This window comes from Neophocaena asiaeorientalis, unplaced genomic scaffold (assembly GCF_003031525.2).
Source record: "Neophocaena asiaeorientalis asiaeorientalis breed wild unplaced genomic scaffold, Neophocaena_asiaeorientalis_V1.1 scaffold571, whole genome shotgun sequence".
Taxonomy (NCBI): domain Eukaryota; kingdom Metazoa; phylum Chordata; class Mammalia; order Artiodactyla; family Phocoenidae; genus Neophocaena; species Neophocaena asiaeorientalis.
This window is the reverse complement of record NW_020175669.1, coordinates 2,421,764-2,440,268: the sequence shown is the minus strand read 5'-3', so window position 1 is coordinate 2,440,268 and position 18,505 is coordinate 2,421,764. Positions and strand designations below refer to the sequence as shown.

The following is an 18,505-nucleotide window of genomic DNA, read 5'->3' as shown; positions in this document are numbered from 1 at the left end:
TCTCTATCCATGCATCTATGACTAACCTGGCCACAGATGCAGTCGCTAATCATTCAGCTGTGCTCTCATCGGCTCCTTCCTCACAGAGGTTGTGCATTACACTGGCAATGGGCAGTGACTGAGCGCAGATCCAGGTCTACACTGGCAGTGGGTACACCCATTGACAGCAGACTCATGTCTACACAGGCAGCAGGCACGATCACATTCATCTCTTGTCAGTGGACACAAAGACATCCCCACCGGCCGTGAACGTGGATGAGGAGAGTGGGCACAAGGGCACGAAGTTCCTTTTCAGAGAGGGCCAGACATGGCCTCCCCTCCCAGCAGGCTGCCAGCTAAAGGCTCTCGTTGTGGAATTCAACAGCCCGAGTCCTGCCTAGGGGAGAGAACTGGCGTGGGAATGTGGAATTCAAAACCCGCACGCGGGCCCTGGAGTGCAGAATCTGGAATCTGGGGCACATGGCGAGGAGATGAGGCCATGTCTATTCCCAGCGCCTTGCGATCACTCAAGGTGAGGAGAGACTCGGGCTGTGTGACTCCCAGCGCTGCCCGCCCCCTCCCCACCCCACTCCCGGGCCTGGCCCAGCCAGCCCAGGCTTAAAAAAGCACCAGGAAATGTCACTTTCTTTTTGAGGCGGTGCGATGGGAGGAGAGGGCCCAGGCAGGTTAGCTGCCGGCCTATTCAAAGGCAGGGAACAGTGACAGAGCCTTCAAGTCCTGAAGCCCGTTTCCTACCCAGGCTGGATGGAATTCCAGCCCCTTCTCGCGGGCGGACGGAGCCCTGTCTAGTGCCAGCCCAGAGGCCCCAGCCTGCCCGACAGCCCAGCCAGGGTTCTGACTGGGGCTGCGTGACTCCTGTGTCTGCCCAAGCCAGGACGGGGCCTGTGGCCTGAGCAGGCTCAGGGATTCAGGGGCTGTGGCTGGACCAAGTACCGTTCACTGTGCTGGGCCGCTGTGCTAGGCTGGCTCAGGGTGGCAGCTCTGGGCCCTGGCCACTGACTGCCGAATGTTTGGCCTGGATGATGCCTGCTGCCTGCTCCCACTGTGCTACCATTTCCCCATCTGCAAAGCGAGAGGTGGCTCAGACACCCTCCAGCTCCTCTTCCAGGGTCCCTGTGTTACCCTCAAGAACATCTCGATCCTACCAGAGACATAGCCTGGATGAGAGACCAGTGAGGGTGGATTCCTCCTGAGGGAAGGAAGCTCCAACGCCATCCGGCCAGCCTTGGACGCAGCTTTCACTCATTCGTTCATGCATTCAATCATCAAACATTCGCTGCAGGCCTATTATACACCAGGCTCCACTTTTCACAGCCACCTCTGGAAATCACAGCTTTAAATAAAGTTCCCAGCACAGAGCTAGGCACATAGTAGGAATTCAGTAGTGAGGGGAAAGACACCTACTGTGTGCTACACCCTGAACTGGACTCATCCTTAGCACTCTCACACACCCTGTCTCATTGACTCCTGTACCACCGCTGGGGTCCTTACTGCGGTTACCATCCAAATGCCACAAAGGAGGAAACTGCGGCTCGCAGAGGTTTAGGAAGTTGCCCGTGCTCACGCATCTGGGAGGTGATGGAGTTAGAAATCGAAACCCAGCTTTGTGTGACTCCAGAACGCACGCTCTTAACCACTCTCCTGGCCCCTCAACAAATGCTGATTGAATGAATGCCTGAGTGAATGAATGAAACTTTGTGTTGGTGCAATTTGGGGTTCATGAGTGTCCGAGGCCATCAGTGTGCATCCGTGTGGGGAGCATGCGTGTGCGGATGTTTGTGTGTTTGCATGCAGAGCTGTTTTATGGATAGACTCTCCCTCCATTGTTGTCTTGGTCTTGTGTGTACTGGAGCTGCAGCTGTGACTGTAATGAGCCCTTAGCAGCGCACCAGGCACTCTCGTCAGGACCTGGTTTCCCAGGGAGATCGCCGGGGGCCAGTGTGTGTGTGTGTGTGTGCGCGCGCGCGCGCGTGCATGGTGGATGGGGGTGGGGTGCAGCCTGGTGCTGGGGAACACTAGAGCCGGGCTTGGGGAGGGGGCCTGGAGTGCTCAGCACTGTGCCTTGTGCAAAGGGAGAGCCTTAGCTCCGGCTGGAAGAGTCTGCTCCCAGCTAGCTCCCAGCTAAGCCACTAGGCCCTGCCAAGCTCAACTCTTGGCCCCCTGTGTCTGTGGGCCCTTGACTGGCCCTTGCTAGGCAATTAGAACGAAAGTCTTGGAGCTCACGTCTAGAGTTCGGGAATTGATGCAAAAAAGCAGCTGGGTGATCGTGGACCTCAGTATACCTGAGCAAGGGCCATCCAGGGCCTCAGGAGGGGCCCCTCCTCAGCCAAGGGGCTGAGCACGTCCTGCCAGAGCCATCAGGGGGGCTTGCTCGCCAAGGCTGGGGACCTGAGGAGGAACAGTGGCCTCCCCACCCCAGAACAGACTGAAATCACAGCTATGCTCAGTGCGGCCTGGGGTTCAGAGGCCAATCCCCCACTCACTGCCTGCCCTCCAGTGGCCGCAGGTAGTCTGGAAAACTCCGGGCCCTGAGGTCCTCCCTGTCACATGGCTCTGCCTGTAACTTCTTTCCAGCCTGTCCTGGGTCTGCTCCATCAGAGCCTCTCACCTTTGAGATTGAGCCAGTCCCTCAGGTCAGTCCCTGCCCCCAGCTCTCAGCTCCCTCACTCCACAAACCATCCTCACATCCAGCAAACCCACACATGGGCTGGGTGGCTCCATCCTGCCTTCCACCCTGAAGTCCTCAGCTTCCAAACCCCATCCGCTAGGATGTTTTCATTTAGTGAGAGGTAGGACTTCCCCTCCTGCCTTGAAGCCAAGAGACTAGAAATTTATCCATCTACCCTCACATCCATCCATTTGTTCACTCATTCGCCAACCTACCCACCCAGCTGGGTATCCCTTCATACATCCTTCCTCCCATCCATTCATCCGTATCCACCCACGCACCCATCATTTTATCCATTCTTTCATCCACTTGTCCATCACCCATCTGTCCATCCAACTACCTCATTCTTGACCATGGAACCTAAACATAAGAGCACAGGAAGGAACACGAGCACTGCTCTAGCTTACCTTCTTACTTTCCCCAAGAAGACCTGGCCATGTTTCCCTTCCTCAATAAAACAGGGATAATATCTAATCCTTCTACCTCACAGGGCTGTTGTGAGGTACATTGTTTTAGCAAAGATTTATTGATTCCATATTATATAACAGGCACTGTCATTTCTTAAGGTGGTCCTTGTCCTCTAGGAAGCTGCAGCTGGGTTGGGGAGACATGTCACCGCAATAGGGTAGCGGGGTCAAGGGCAGGAAAAGTTCTCTGGGAGAGCAGACTGTTCAGGAGGGGAATCAGGAAAGGCTCCAGAGGGGAAGCCTGTTCCAAGCTGGCCTTGAAGGATGGATCCATCTTAGCTCTGCAGAGGTGGAAGAAAGGGCATTCTTGGTGGAGTGAACACCAAGCCAAGGCAGGAGGCAGGGGAGCTAGGGCATATCCTGGGGGAGTGGCTGGTGTGCCTGGAGGCCAAGGGTGGGCAGTCTGCAAAGACAGGATGGATGGGATTTCCTAGGCTAGCACAACAGGGTCTGCGAAGAGCCATGAAAGCGGAAAGACACGTCAAGTCAGTACAAACCACAGTGATTTCTTACTCCGAGGCATTTACTCAGATCCCCAGACTGCCAGTCAGGGAAAAAATATCTTCTTGGTGACCCCCAGGCCTCGGGAGACACGATTCCTGCCGCCTAGAAGGGAAGCCAGCAGCTGGCATTTCTGATCTTTGTGTCATTAAATATATCATTGGTGACAGCAGCTCGTGGCCCCGATGTTATGGGGCTACCAGACGAGGCTTCCATGGCCTGCCTCCCTGTCTCTGTGGCTCAGCCAGGGTCTCCTTATACCAGCTCCCCCGGGGAATCTGAACCCAGGACCAGGTTTGATGTGCCCCAGGCAGCCAGCTCCAACACCTGCTAAGTGCCTCCCATGTGCTAGGCTCTGTGCTGGGGGCTCTGCCCCTCTGGGACTCTTCCCCATTTCACAGGAGGAAATGGCTCAGCCAGATGCCACCTGCCCGAGCCCACCCTAAGGCAGGGGACACCAAAACCCTGGCCTGGCCATGGCCAAGGCCTGTGCTCTCGCCTCTACCCTGTCCCCTCCTCACGTTCCCCCTGCCCTTGGGATCTGTCTGGTCTCCTCCCACATACAGCCTTGTTCTGAACCATATTTTCTCTCTCACAAACTACCCTTCTGCCTCTGGTCTGAGTGGATTCTCCCGGCATCCCTGAGAAGCAGGTGATGCCCTTATGTACGCGTTGTAGATGAGGGTGCTAAGACCCAGAAGGACAAGGGCCATGCTCCAGGGGTGTGGGCTGGTCAGGGGCCAAGTTAGGAGCATCCATGGCAACACGAAGAGAAACACACTGCCCCGGGGCTGGCCCTTAGCAGATGACAGCCCCATGCGCTTCCAAGAGCCCTGCCCTCGGCCCAGGGCGCTGGCTGCCTCCAGGTGACCCAGCGGGTGACTGTGTTCCTCTCAGCTGCTCAGAGAGCCCCTGAGGTTGAACATAAAACATTAAGTGCTAAGATGGTGGCCCTGGCGGGAGGCTTGGTCTGACATACATTCAGTCCCGCCCTAGTGACAAGGCCCAAGGGAGTCCCACTTCCCCGGTCTACCACCTGCATGGGCAGAGAAGGGCCCCGGGGAACCACCGAAGCCTCCACCCACCGTTACAGCAACCGTCTTCGGAGCCGTCAGGTCCCTGTTCTCAGAAGCCCCCGGGCGGGTGAGGCCAGCGTCTGCAGAGCACGCTTTACAGCCGAGGTGGCCGAGGCCTACGAGGTCACAGGGCTCACGGCCGGCGGAGTCAGGTTTGGACCCTGGCAGTCGGAGCCCCGCAGTCTGGCTCCGGTCTGGCCTGTCACCACCACACTAACCACGTCTATTGGCGCACCCGGAGCGAGGGCTCTGCCACCGGAAACTGCCGACAGGACCTTTGCCTGGAAGGGCCCCTCACCACTGGCTCCCTCACCAGTCTCCCTCCAGCCCCACACCCCCTCAGAGAGCAGCTCACCCCAGCCTGGTGGCAGCCCTGTGTGGCCCCAGCGTCTCCCCCTGGGCACAGCTGGCCTTTAGGGAGAGGAGGACAGAGGCCCTGGATTGTGGTGAGGCAGGAGACCTTCCCTGAGGCCCGGCTCCCTGGAGGTCCAGACTGTGCAGCCCCTGTGGCCATGAGAGGGGAGGGGACGGCAGTGCAGGCGTGAGCACGGCTGAGAGCTGGGAGGGTACACACAGGCGGTACCCGCTGTCGGAGGCCCAAGGGGGCTGTGGGGAGCTCTGCTCTTTCTGACCTCCCGCTGTCACCTGGCTCTCTGAGCCCAGCCCAGGACACTGGCCTCCCTCTGTGCTTGAGCCCCAGGCACACACCCGCTCAGGACTTTTGCATGTCCTGTTCGCCCTGTTCCCCGGATGTCACACGTCTCCTTCCCTCTCCGCCTGCAAGTCTTTGCTGAAGTGTCACCTGCTCAGGGAGGCTTTCCCTGCCACATGAGTTAAGTTGCCACCTCCGGCACTTCCTGTGTCTTCCCTCCACTTTATATCTCCAAAGCTGTCCTCACCATCTGACACAGGGTATAGTCCATGTATCCATTTGTTTCTTTTTATTCTCCCTGCGTGAGAATGTAAGTTTCTTGAGGACAGGGATTTTTGACTGTTTCATTCTTTGCTCTACTCCCAGCTTCTAGAGCAGTGCCAGCAACCTAGTAAGTAGGTGCTCAATAAATATTTATGGAATGAATGAATGAGTGCTAACAGCAGCCCCTGACAGGGGAACTACATAGACTGTCTTTATGTGTATAGTAGGGATATAGGGAGAGCAGTCCCTTCCTGCACTGTGGATGGGGAAGGAAGGAAGTGGTGGGCGGGCGCATCACAGGCAGTGGGCCAGGGGCTCACAGGCAGGAGCCAAAGTAGAGCAGGAATAGGGTTGCCAGGCTGGCAGGGGAAGGGTCTGGGTTGAGCCAGGGCGGAAGGGGCATCCGAGGCCCTGCACAGGCTTGAGTGAGCTTCCTCTGGCTGCTGTGGCCCGGACCGAAGCAGCATCAGAGCCTGGGCCCAGTGAGGCTAGCTCCTGAGGCCCCCTGAGCTCAGCTGTGTGGGGCTGCCCCAGCTACTATTAGCTTATCCCCACCCAGCCTGGCGTTGGCCTGGCGGGGCAGCCCAGCCTCAGAACGGGTACTGTCCAGTGGCGCCAACAGGAGCCCCAGGCCTTAGCTCCCAGGCTCCTGGGGTCTGCCTGGCCCCCGCTGCCACTGCTCCCTGTGCCTGAGCATCCCCTGTAAAGAGGAGACATTTCAACGCCCTGAGCTGTGATGCATGGCTCTTGCCCACCAGCCCCACCACACGGGCACACTTGTCAGCATCTCAGGTCCCCGGGCTTGGCTCCCGATCAGAGCCTGATGTCAATGGCCCTCCTTCCTCCTCCCCCCGCAGGTGGAAGTTCCATCATCCATCTCTCTCATTCCCCTGACACCTGGGGAGGGAGGCAGAGTGGCCCAAGACAACAGATGGGGTGACTGAGCCCTCTGAAGAGGGCTATGACCTGGCCATGACACACAGCAGACTCATGGCAGGACCAAGAGAGAATCCAGGCCTGCCTTCCAGGATGACCACTGAAATCTGGTCCCTGGGAGACAGATTCTGGAAGAAGTGGCCCCCGGGGCCAAGTAGGTGAGGTGATCCCTAGAGAGGTATTTGAAGGGAGAGTCAGTTGCTGAAAAAAGGAAGCAGGTGGTGAACAGGTGAGGGCTTGGCTCTTCTAAAGCCAAGCGCTGTTAAAAAGACAATAATGGAACCCACGATAATTAAGCACTTATGTTTCGGGTTCTGGGCTAAGTGCTTAACACATTCAATCCTCCCAACTTCCCTGTGAGTCAGGTGCTATTAATATCCCTCTCTTGAGGCACAGACAGGTTAGGGAACTTGTCCAAGGTCACACAGCTGGGAAGTGGAAGTGGGGCCGGGATTCCAGTGCAGGCCTCCTGGCTCGAGAGGCCATACTCTTAGGAGATAATGGGGCTCCAGGGCATGTTGCCAACATCAGGTAGCCAGGAAGTGGGGACCGGCCCTAAAGCTCATGCACTTTCTACTGAGCACGTGACTGAGGCTTTAAGCAGGGGGATTTGGGACAAAAAGCATCCTAGGCCTTCCAGGGGAAGAGTCTGTATTGAAAACCACTAACTAATGCCTAGAACTTCCCACAAACACAGCTGACAGAGGAAAGGGAATAATGACAGGGGAAAGGGGAGGGAAGGGGGTGGACGGAGAAGGAGTTGGGGAGGGAGAGGGAGAGGGAGGAAAAGAACCTAGCTGGCCTTCAGGAGAAACAGAGTCCCAAGGGAAGTCAGATGTGGGCATTAGGCTGGATGAAGTGTACCTGGGAACTCGGTGTCCCTGCAACGTCACTATCCTAAGAGCTGTGCGTCCCGGTTTTCGGAAATAGTTTCTCAGCCTCTGAGCTCTGGTTGTGGGTAGTGGTTGGGTCGATGCAGAGTGAAGCAGGAGTTTGGAGAGATGGAAGGGCCAGGATGTGAAGAGCCTCATCTGGCCCTGGGTGGTGACAGCGGCAAGTGGGACACTGCCCTGACTGCGGTTTGCCCCCCACGTCCTGATGAGAGCACTACAGCTCTCCTATCACTGCCTCAGCCTCTGCCTCTCCATCACTGCTCCAGGCTCGGGGGGATGGAGGAATTGTGTTCCCAGGTGAGGCAAAGAAGGGTAGGACAGCCAGTAACAGGCTCAAAGGCGTCATGCCGATGTCTGACCTAGGTCTTGAACTCTGGCCTCCTTATCCATTCTCTCAGCGATTACGTATTTAGCATCCACTATGTGCCAGGCCCTGTTCTAGGTGCCAAGCACAGAACAGCAGGTAAAAGAGACAAAAGTCCCTGCCCTCTTGGAGCTTATATTCTAGTGAGGGAAAGAGACAATAAACAAGGTAAATGAGTAGAATATGGTTCGATGGTGTTAAATGCCAAGGAGGAAACGGGAAAGCACAAAATGGGGGAAGGGAATGCAAGGGTGCAATCCGAGAGGATGACATCAGAGTCCAGGCCTGAAGGAGGCGAGGGAGTAAATAGTGAGGGGAAAGGCTCCAGGTGGAAAGCAGGGCAAGAGGACAGGTCCTGAGGCAGAAGCAGAAGCACGGTGCCGGCGGAAAACCAAGGAGGCCAGAATGAGCTGAGTAGGAGAGCGGCAGGAGAGCAGAGGGGGACGTGGGGTGCGGGCAGCTCGTGTGGAGCCTTATAACCCTCGCAGGGACCGGGGCTTCTCCCCCGTGAGACCAGAAGTCAGAACGAGCAGAGCCCAGCGGTGACCAGATCTGACGAGTGTTTTACCAGGAGGGCCCTGGCTACCCTGTGCAGAAGGCGTGGGCAAGGGCAGAAGCAGGGGGGACGGTTCACAGTGATCCAGGGGAGAGAAGATGGCGGCTTCAGCCGGGAAGGTAGCAGTGGAGGTGATGTGGGTCCGAGAGACGACAGGATTTGCTGATGTGTGAGAAAAAGAGCGGAGTCAAGGATGGTGTCGAGGTTTTTGGTCTGAGCACCCAGATGGATGCGGCTGTCATTTACTGAGCTGGGGCGTCACCCCCCAGGCACATCGCCCTGATGTCAATGTCTTGGGCGTGAGGAAAGATCAATGTCTTGACCCGTGAAGCTCCGTCCACCCGCACGCGCCCCTCCAGGCCTCTCTGTGTCCTGATACTTCCCCTCCACTGGGAGCCGTTTCCTGCCTCAGCACTTCTCGGAATCTGATGCGCGTATGATTCATCTGGGGATCTGGTTAAAATGCAGATTCTGAATCAGGAGATCTGGGGGTGGGGGCTGGGGCCCGAAACTCTTCATTTCTAACAAGTGCCCAGGTGACGTGGATGCTGTCGGTCAGAGGACCTCACTGAGTAGCAAGAGCCCCCACGTCCCAGACCCTGCAGCAGGTCCTCCCTCTCTTGAGTATCAGCTTCTCCGGGGAGTGGAGTAAGCATCCTGACCACCTCCTCCCAGATCTAAGAGTCAAATTCTCCATGGACAGAGCCCAGGAGCCTGACCTTTTGAAGCATCCGAGGTAAACTGAGAGTCACCCATGGGTGGGAGTCCTCCAGCAAACACCCCTGCAGCCCCCATAGCAACGATTACAAACAGCCCTACCCCGGCCCCGGCCCATCCGGCACGGCAGCAGCTCACTGCCCCCCTCTCTGCAGCCAGCGCCCCTACACCAGTGGAGCTGGACCCCGCACTCTGCTCCAGCCCCTACCGCCTGGCATAGCCTCTCGTCTCTGAGTGCACCTTTCTGCAGCTCCTGGAGGGCAGCCAGCCAAAAGAAGGGCCTGGAGAAGAGGGTGGCATGTGCCACCCCCTGGGCCTGAGCCAGCATACTGTAAAGAGGTGGTACCCCCGGGGCTGTGCCACGAGAGGGCTGGATGAGTCTACATGCCTGACGGCTCACAGGGGCCCCGCGTCCGTGGCGACCCCTGGCAGGATGGGATTACTATGTCTTAAATGAAGGAATGAGAGCAGGCTGAGGGAGCCTGAACGAATGTCGGAGGAAGCTTCTGAGACCCCCATCCCTGGGCTCCTGCCCGCTTGGTACCGGGAGAGCTCGCATGTGCCCTGGAGAGGATGTAGAAGGAGAAATAGGGAAGGCCTAACCTGGCTCCCACAGCGCCTCCGGGAAGCTGAAGCCTGGAATTCTTAAACTCCTGGAGTGTCAGACTGGAGAAGGGACTTGGTGGTCATTTAGAAGGTCCTCTGTCTTTCACAGGGAGAGAAACTGCAGCCTGAAGGGGCGATGGAACTTGCCTACGGAAGCCTGGTTGGCTTAATGGCCTGGGTACAGATCTTGCTCTGGTGTAGTTGCCTGATACTTACGACTGGGGTCTTGTCTGTGGCCTCATCTCTCCATGTCCCTGGGTGGGTGCTAAGCCTGAGGGCCTGCCTGTTCCCAGCCACAGGCCCCCAGAGCTGACCCACTGACCTCCAGCTGGAATCATGCAAGCCTGGGGACTTCCTGTCCAACCCAGACCCCTCACTCCCAGAGGAGGTCAGTGAGGGCAGGAGCAGCCAGGCTAAGCCTTAGGGACCTCGGGGGATGGGCTTCCATGTTCAGCAAAACTAGAAAGGACACTGAGAGAGGGAATGGATGAGCAAAAAGCTAGAGGCTGGAATGAGGGCTGAAGATGAGGAGGCCAGCGGGGAGCCTGGCAGAAGGGAGCAGCGGGACGCACGGCCAGCTTCCAGAGCAGAAGGCCTTGAATGCCGAGCTGAGGAGCCAGCATGCTCACCGTGCATCACCTCTTGCATGTTAACTTCTGATCCTCCCAAGCCCCCTGCTGTTTGCCTGCACGGCTGGTGGGGGCAGTAGAGGCCCCTTCCGAAAACCCTCTTCTTGGGGGCTCCCAGAGCACCCTCTTACCCCACCAGGCTGGACCCTCACCTGCCATGGTTCAGGGGCTAGAACTCTCTGAGCAGGATTCCCAGACAGGTTTTTGGGAAAGAGTGTTTGGTGAGGGAGGACGGGACCCAGAAGGAAAGCCGAGTCTGAGCCACAGTAAGCCACACACCCCAGCATCCCTGCAACAGTGACAGGAGGCAGAACTGACTAGTGGTTATGGACAGGGCTCCGGGGTCAGGCAGACCCACAGTTGAATGCCGCTCCACCACTCGTGAGCTAAGTGACCTTGGAAACCTTACTTAACCTCTCTGAGCCCCAGCAGCCTCATCTGTGGCATTGGTGTGATAATAATGATACAGTTCCATGGGAGTTTGTATGAGAATTAAGTGAGAACACGTACATCAAACCCTTAAGGCTGTCTGACACATAGTAAGTGCTTTAGTAAACAGCGGCCATTAGTACTGTGACTCAAGAAAGGAAGGGGCTTCCGGAAAATCCTGCTTGGGGGATGATAACAGGATTTGGACCAAGTCTGGGTTGAATGGCTGAGGGAGGTCTTGACCAGCTGTACTGAGCCCTGGGAGGGGAGTGGGGAAGGGAGGTGGGAGGGCAGGTAACTGCAGATTCTCCCTCACTCAAGGGAGGAAATCAGAGGTGTAAGTAAGGAGAACAGTGTGCCCAGGTAGGATTTGATATTCTGTTAAAACTGAGAGCCCAAAGAAATGCAAACGGCCAGGCCCTGGGCCAAGAGGCTTGGGGTGTGAGTTCAAGCCTCGCTGATGGGCTACGTGGTCTTAGGCAAGTGTCTTCCCCGCTCTGAGCCTCTTCCTCCTCCACCGGATGAGGGCAGTGGCTAGAGGTGGCCTGGGAGTACCCAACAGTCCTGTGCATGTGAAAGGTGGTCCCTCCCACACAAGTGGTTCCCCTGAACTAGGACCAGGCATCTAACTGTCCATGGAGCCTCTCAGGCCCCCCTTTCCCTGGAGCCTGCACCCAGGGATGGGACGCGCAGGCCAGGGGTGTGGCCAGGCTGGCCCGAGGGCTGATGGGAGACAGCGGCTTGACCTTTTGGTCCAGAGCAAATACACTGGTCGTGAGACTGCTCAGAATAGCCATATAACTATATTCAGCTGCCTTGGGAGGCCCCGAGATCCCTGGTCCAGGCAGCGGGCCCTGGAAAGAGCCCCCACCAGCCCCCCTCCCCCACCTCTGAGGAAACACGCCTCCCTCTCTGGGAGGCTCAAGCCAATCTCCTCCAAAGCTCTGGCAGATGTCAGAACGCCCAGAGTTAGGGAGTACAGACTCCTGCCCGCAGAAAGCCAGACTCCAGACACTCTCTGAGGTGTCATTAGGTGGATGGGGTTCCCAGCCACGGAGCCAGGAGTTAGAGACGTGGGTTTCTGAACCAGTCCCCAAGCAACGTGTTCACATGTGACCTTGGATAAAGCACTCCTCATCCTGTTGAGGTGGATGGGCCTCAACTTCCTCATGTGTCATAATAATACCTCCTATTACACTGAGTATGTAAGAAGCTTAGACTCTGGAGTGGGAGACAAACTGGAATCAAGCAAGGCTGCTGATGAACATTTTATTACAAACTAGATCACTTCTCTGAAGGGAAGGACTCTGGTTCTGGACCCAGCCTGTGGGGTCCAGGAAGGCACTGCCAGGGAACTGATGTTTGAGGCGGGATGTCAAGGATAAAGAGGGGCAAACCAGGAGGAAAGAGTGCTCCAGAGGGCACAGCATATGCAAAGGCCCTGAGGCTGGGAGACCCGGCATGTGCAAGAAACTGAAATGAGGTCAGGATGACTGGAGCTCAGTGAGTGATGGAGAGAGCCAGGCCAGAGGAGCCTAGAGAGGCAGGCAGGGCCTGAGGGCTACATTATGGGCCGGGGAAGCACCAAAGGGTTTTAAGCAGGCAAGGAGGTGAGCTGACAGATCTGTGAGTTGAAGAGCCCTCTGTGGTTGCCAAGTGGAGGATGAAATGGAAGGGCCAGGGGCTGGAGCTGGGAGAGCAGTCAGGAAGCTGCAGGAGAGGTGGGCCTGAGGGACACAGTGGTGGCTGGAACCAGGACAGTGGACATGGAGACAGAGGGCAAAGGATGGAGTCTAGAGAGAGTCATGAAGTAAAAGGATAATCCAACCAAAAGGAGTAACAACAGCAGCCAACGTTTATTGACCTCTTACTGCATGCCAGGCCCTGCGGCTTGGGGCGCTCCGCCAAGATGCAGATAACTCAGTTACTCTTGCCATCAACCCTCTGGAACACGTTCTATCATTATGCCCATTTTAGAGGCGAAGAGGCTGAAAGATTCTGACTAGAAGACACTTGGTTTGTGATTTTCATTACTGGGAGGGGAGCTGGTGGGGGGCTGGAGTACCATTCAAAGACACGAGGACACCTGTAAAAGCATCGTGGGAAGGAGAAAAACACTGAATGGGGGACACACTGTGGTGGGGAGCACTTGGGGTGGCAGGAGGGGGACACACCCAGCCCTTCTCCACTGCTCATAGGTCTCCTTCACATGTTACCATGACTCAAAGTGGGGCCCTGACCTGGGGGAGTGGGCTCTGAGGTGGGGGACAAGATGCTTAGGAAGTCCCTGATAGCACCTCTGTCCCCATTCCCTCTGTACGCCAAGCCAAGCCAAGAGCCCAGTGTCAGATGGGACCCAAGGGACAACCAGAAGTCTCTGGCTGGGCTCTGCATCCCAGCTTCTGGGTGAGATTCCTTCCCAGGGATTTGAGGAGGGAGAGGACTACATCAGGTCCCAAAAAGGTGAGGACGAGGCAGAGAGACGGAGACCTGGCATCAGAGGAGAGCTGAGCAATGGGGTAGTGGAGGAGGGGCTTCCCAAGCGTGCGGCCATTGCCTCTTCTTTGTCATTAGAAAGTCAAGGGACTTTGGGGGACAGATATCAACACACACACACACACACAAGATACTCTCTGGCCTGCAGCGCAGGGACTGCCATTGGTGGTGTGTGGCCTGACACAACAATGTTCCTGATGACAACATGAAAACCACAGATAAAAGCCAAGAGCCTCAGACCCGTGCTGGTCCCCGGGGAAGACAGGAGGGCAGGTTTCAAGCCAGGGCTGCTCCCACATCTCCACAGCTTTGCGTGCTAGCACTGCCGTCCCCTGCCATAGCCTGGCTAATTCCTACCTGCCCCTCAAAGCTTGTCCCAGTGTTACCTCCCCTGGGGGTAGTTCTCCCTCACATAGTCCCAGGACGCCCCTTCAAGCCCTTACCGCAAAGTGTCATCACCATCCTTTGCTTCTGTGTCTGGGACAGCACCCCTCACCCCAGAAGACAAGCTGGGCTATCCTGTCCCGGCTCACCTCCTCACCCCTTACCCCCTTGGGCTGGGGGCCCAGGAAACCCGAGGAGAGAGGGGCCAGGGAACCCGCGGCTGCAGCTAGTACAGTCACTCCCGAAGCGCTCAGATGGGACCTTCCACCCCAGCCAAGTAGCCCCTACCTCCCAGGGCCACCGCTAAGGCCTGCAGAGGGGTGGCCTCACTGCCTGGCCTGTGCACCAACAACTGGCCTGAGCGAGAGCAGTATTTCCACTGAGGATGGGGAACGGGGGGCAAAACCGCTCACTAAGGCAGCTCAGGAGTCCCAGGAGATGGAGGCAGCAGGCAGGAGGCTGGTCTGGAGTTTCATCTTCCTCAAGGCACACACACCCAGGCGATGCAGGGCCTTCTCACATACGAGCACACACAGCCACGCTGACACCAGGTTCTCACACACAGCTTCCGTCTCACACACCCCTCACCACACACGGTCTTTGTCACACATCGGGCCCTCACCCCACACAGCCTCACACACAGATGGGCTCGTGCACACAGCCTCACGTGCAAGGCCTCACAGTGTCATGCCTGCCACACACAGAAATACGCTCACCTCAAGGCTCTTGCACACCCCAAGAATCTCTCTCTCCCCCTCTCACTCAAACACACACACGGCATCTCTCTTACACATACAGTCTCTCTCTCTCATATACGCACTCTCTCCCACGTAGTCTCATTCTCACACACGAAGTCCATCTCTCAAAACACACAGAATCTGTCTCCCTCACATTCACACAGAATCTCTCTGATACAGAGACTCACAGAATCTCTCTCACATAGTCTCAACACACACACACAGACACACACACACTCCCAGACTCTCACTCATATGGTCTTTCTCACACGCATGAAGAACCTCTCACACCCACACAGAATCTCTCTTACACAGATTCTCACACATACAGCTTTTCTTTCACGCACATCTACAGTGTCACACACAGGATTCTGGTCTCGAATCCAGGATAAACATTAAAATCCCCACCCACAAATCTGAGGCGGCTTGGGGCCCGCGCGGGGAGGGGTAAACAAAGGTGACAGCAGTGGCGGAGCAGAGACGGAGGGGGCAGGGCGGGCGGGCAGCCGTCTGGGCTCTGCGCAGACGCACTGCAGAGAGGCAGCGCAATGCAGCTAGGCCAGCCGGGCATGCAGCGGGAAGCCCGGGTTCTAATCCAGGCTCTGCCCTCAGTTCCTGCGTGCCCTTGGGTAGGCCCCAGTGTCCTCATCTGTCACCCAAGGGAGCTAGAACAGCCCTGTGTGCCTACGGGGGAAGGAAGGTGGCACAGATAGGCTGTGGGACGATACTTTCCAAGCCACCTCCGCCCCCCAACCTACTGCCCAGCTTCTCCCTCAGAATCTGCTCTTCAGTGGACACTGGAGAGAGCCAGGACTTTTCCGTAAGGTTTCGTACACCAACAAGGCCCCATTTATCCAACCCATTTATCTGCATGGGGTGACGGCCACCTCAAAGCAGAGGAACGGCCAGTGGGAGGAGATGGACAGGGCAGAGGGCTGGAACGTGCCCCACGTGACCCCTGCCTATCCTGAAGCTCAGGGGCACAGGCCAGAGCCCTAAAGCTGAGCCCAAGGAGAGGGCTGGGGGGACCCAGCCTCTTGCTGGGGAGCCCGGAAGCTGAGAGGACCCTATGGAAGTTGGGCCTACTCTGCTTCTGGGGCCAAAGGGGTGGTGGTCGTGGTGAGATGCTGTCCGAGGTCAAATGCAGGCTGAATGGGCAGCTGCTCTAAACCAGGCCTCTGCCCCGCATGCCCCCCCGCCCCACGTGTGCCAGTTCAACCTCCCAGTCCCCTTCCTCCTGCCCCTCCCCACAGCTCAGCCATAGCCTCCAGTTACATAATCCCCTGGCTCTGGTGGCCTCTGTCAGGAGAGGGGAGGGGAGGGGAGACCTCCGAGCGTCTCAGTCCACTCTGGAGATGGCAGGGAGCTGGGGGCCAGCTCGGTGGAGGATGGGGTCCCAGGAGATTTGGGTTCCAATCCTGCTTGGCCTCTAACTCCCCAGGTGACCTTGGGCAGGGTCCTCAAAACAAGGGGTTTAACGCCCTCCCTATTACTGTGCTCCCCCAAACACACACACATGCACATCTGAGCTAAGATTTAATATATAAGACCTGCTGCCCCCTCCCTCAGATCCTAAAACATTGAGTGTTTTATCTCAGTAACACATCCACCAGGCCTGTGCCTACACACAGCCTTTCTCTGCCATGGACACTTCAGTGCCCACCCTCCAGTCCCCTTTCCCCACTGGAGTCAGCTGGGCAGACACTCCTGCCCCCTCCCCTGCCCGAACCTCCATCCCTGGGCTCCAGAGGGCAGGAGGCATGGGATGTGGAGCAGTGGAGGAGAGCGGGGCAGCAGAGGCAGTGTTTGGACTGGTAGGGGGTTAGCGGGTAGCTCACACATGGGGGAGAGGCTCTGCTTTAAATTCCCAACTCTGACCCCTCCCCTCATGCCACAGGCTTGGTTCAGGCCTCTGAGAACAGAGCCCAGCAAAAGCAAGCCGTGTCTTCCAGCGTAGATGGCTGCTACTGGTGTCTCCCTTTGGGGCTCAATTAAAGCAGCAAGGACCCTTAGAATTTGCCAGACCCCCTCTCCCATTTTATAGTTGAGCAAAGTGGTCAGAGAGGCCATCTGAGGGGCCAAGGTCGGCAGCAGGGTGCCCTTTCTCCCTGGCAACAAGTTGCTGTCACTAAAGGGGAGTGGCTGATGAAGACACACCCACCTCTCACAAACCTTGTCCTCGCAGATCCCCCCGTAGACCCCTTCTCTGCCCCGGCAGGTCCGAGAGGAAGCATAGGCAGAAGCCCAGTGGCCCCCTCAAGCACCTCTCCTTTTGACAAGGCAGAAGGACAGGCTCTGTTCCCAGGAGCAGGTCTCAGAGGGATCACATCCCCCTCCCCAACTATCTACCAATTAATTAGCCATAAACGTTCCCCCTTGGCCATCTCCCCATGGCCTGAAGCTGCTCCCTGGGGAGGGGTGGTCTCTCTCAGGCAGCAGACCAGGTCTCAAGCCCTCTTCTGTGGGCCCTGGCTGGTTCCAGGTGGCCCTTAGCTGGGAGAGAGGAAGGGCTCCAGCTTCCCTCCCCACAACAAAATCTAAAGGACAGTTCACACTTTCACCCTGTACACCTGCAGAGATGCAAATATGCACACACAGGCACTCCTGCACACTCAAACACACACACATGCTCACTCATTCCCACTACATACCATACCCACCCAAATATACACTACCACACTTACATAAATATACACACACAATCTACTCATACACACAAACACACCCATTCGTACTCACCCATACACGGTAAATTTGTAATACAGACAGACTTTACATATGTACAAAGCTAGTCACCCTTCAGGAGAGTCACTCTGTCGCTTACACGCGCGCACAAACACCCCCCTTTCATTTCTGACTCCCTAGGCACCAGTTTTCGCATCCACCCCTGCCCTCGGGAAGCAGAGGACCTTGACTTCCCCGCCCCGCTCTTCAGATGGGTAAGTTGTCACTTACCCGCGCGTAGCGGGATGAGTAGGGGTCCTCGAAGAGCGCCCAGATGCGCGGCTGCCAGCGGCGCCAGAAGCCGCCGGGCCGGCCGTCCGGGGAGTCGCTGAGTGCCAGGCGCTTGGTCATCTCCAACTCGTCCTCGCCGTCGCCTGAGTCGCCGGGGCCGTCGGCGTCCGCGTCGTCGGCGCTGTTGTCCAGGGGCGCGCCGCCGAAGCTGTCCAGCGCCTCCTCGGCGTCGCGGTGCTGGCGGTACGTCATCCAGCAGCAGGGCTCCACGTCGGTCTCGTCGATGCCCCAGAAGGCCAGCTCCTCCTCGTAGAGTGGCCCGCACACGTCGGCAGGGCAGTGCAGTTTGCCAGTGCGGTAGTAGTTCAGGATGTGCGCGAAGACGCCCGGGTGGCGGTCGAAAAAGAACTCGTCGGCGCGCGGGTCATAATCGAAGTGGCTGTGGGCGTCGGGCTCTGCCAGCCAGGCGAGCCGCGTGCCGGGCAGCGTGCGCAGCGTCGAGCGGTACGTCTGGTGGCGCGTGCCGCCCACGTTGATCACGATGCGCTCGCTTTCGTCCCCTTGGCCCATCGCGGCGCCTCCTTAGGCATGGCGCGGCCCAGCGACACCCATGGGAGCGGCCGCCAGGGGGAGTTGGCGCCGGGGAGGGGGGCGCGCGACCTCCTCCCCCCTCCCCCCAGCCGTCGGGGGGACAGAGGACCTCGGCTCTGGCTACCCCCAGAGCGACTCAAGCCCCTCAGGGCGCTTTCTGTCGGGTGCTGGTCCAAGGGCGTGTGCGCGGGATCCCCAGGGTCTCTAGGCGCCAGATGTGGGAGGGAGCTGGTCCGGCTGCGGAGGAGGAAAGAAGGGAGGGAGAGAGGGAGGAGGAAGGGAGGAAGGGAGGAAGGGGGCGGCGACGCTCAGCGGCGAGCCCCAGGAGGAGGGAAAAGAGGGTGGGGGGGCCGGGCTCCCGTCCCCATCTCAGCGGGAAAATGGAGAAATCGACACAAAGCTTTTGGGGGGAAGGTCAGCTGCTTCCAGGGCCGGTCAAAGACCAGCCCCTGGAAGGGGGAGGGGAGGGGAGGAGAAGGAATCTGGAAATTCGCGCTCTGCTGTGAGGTGGTCGCCGCAGCGCGCTCTCGGCCTGGGGGAGATGGATGCCCGCTGCCTTCCTCCCTGCGTGGACCGGCTGCGCA

General features: G+C 57.7%; 1 protein-coding gene across 2 annotated transcripts in view; it reads right to left on the bottom strand.

Moving 5' to 3' along the window:
* The window catches only part of KCNC1 (potassium voltage-gated channel subfamily C member 1), a 42,140-nt gene extending 24,105 nt beyond the window's left edge, over positions 1 to 18,035 (bottom strand). For both annotated transcript variants that reach the window (XM_024731607.1, XM_024731608.1), the window contains exon 1: positions 17,331 to 18,035. In XM_024731607.1, the coding sequence (XP_024587375.1) occupies positions 17,331 to 17,900 (570 nt within the window). In that variant the 5' untranslated portion in view covers positions 17,901 to 18,035. The remainder of the gene's footprint in view (positions 1 to 17,330) is intronic.
* Between the last annotated feature and the right edge of the window lie 470 nt (positions 18,036 to 18,505).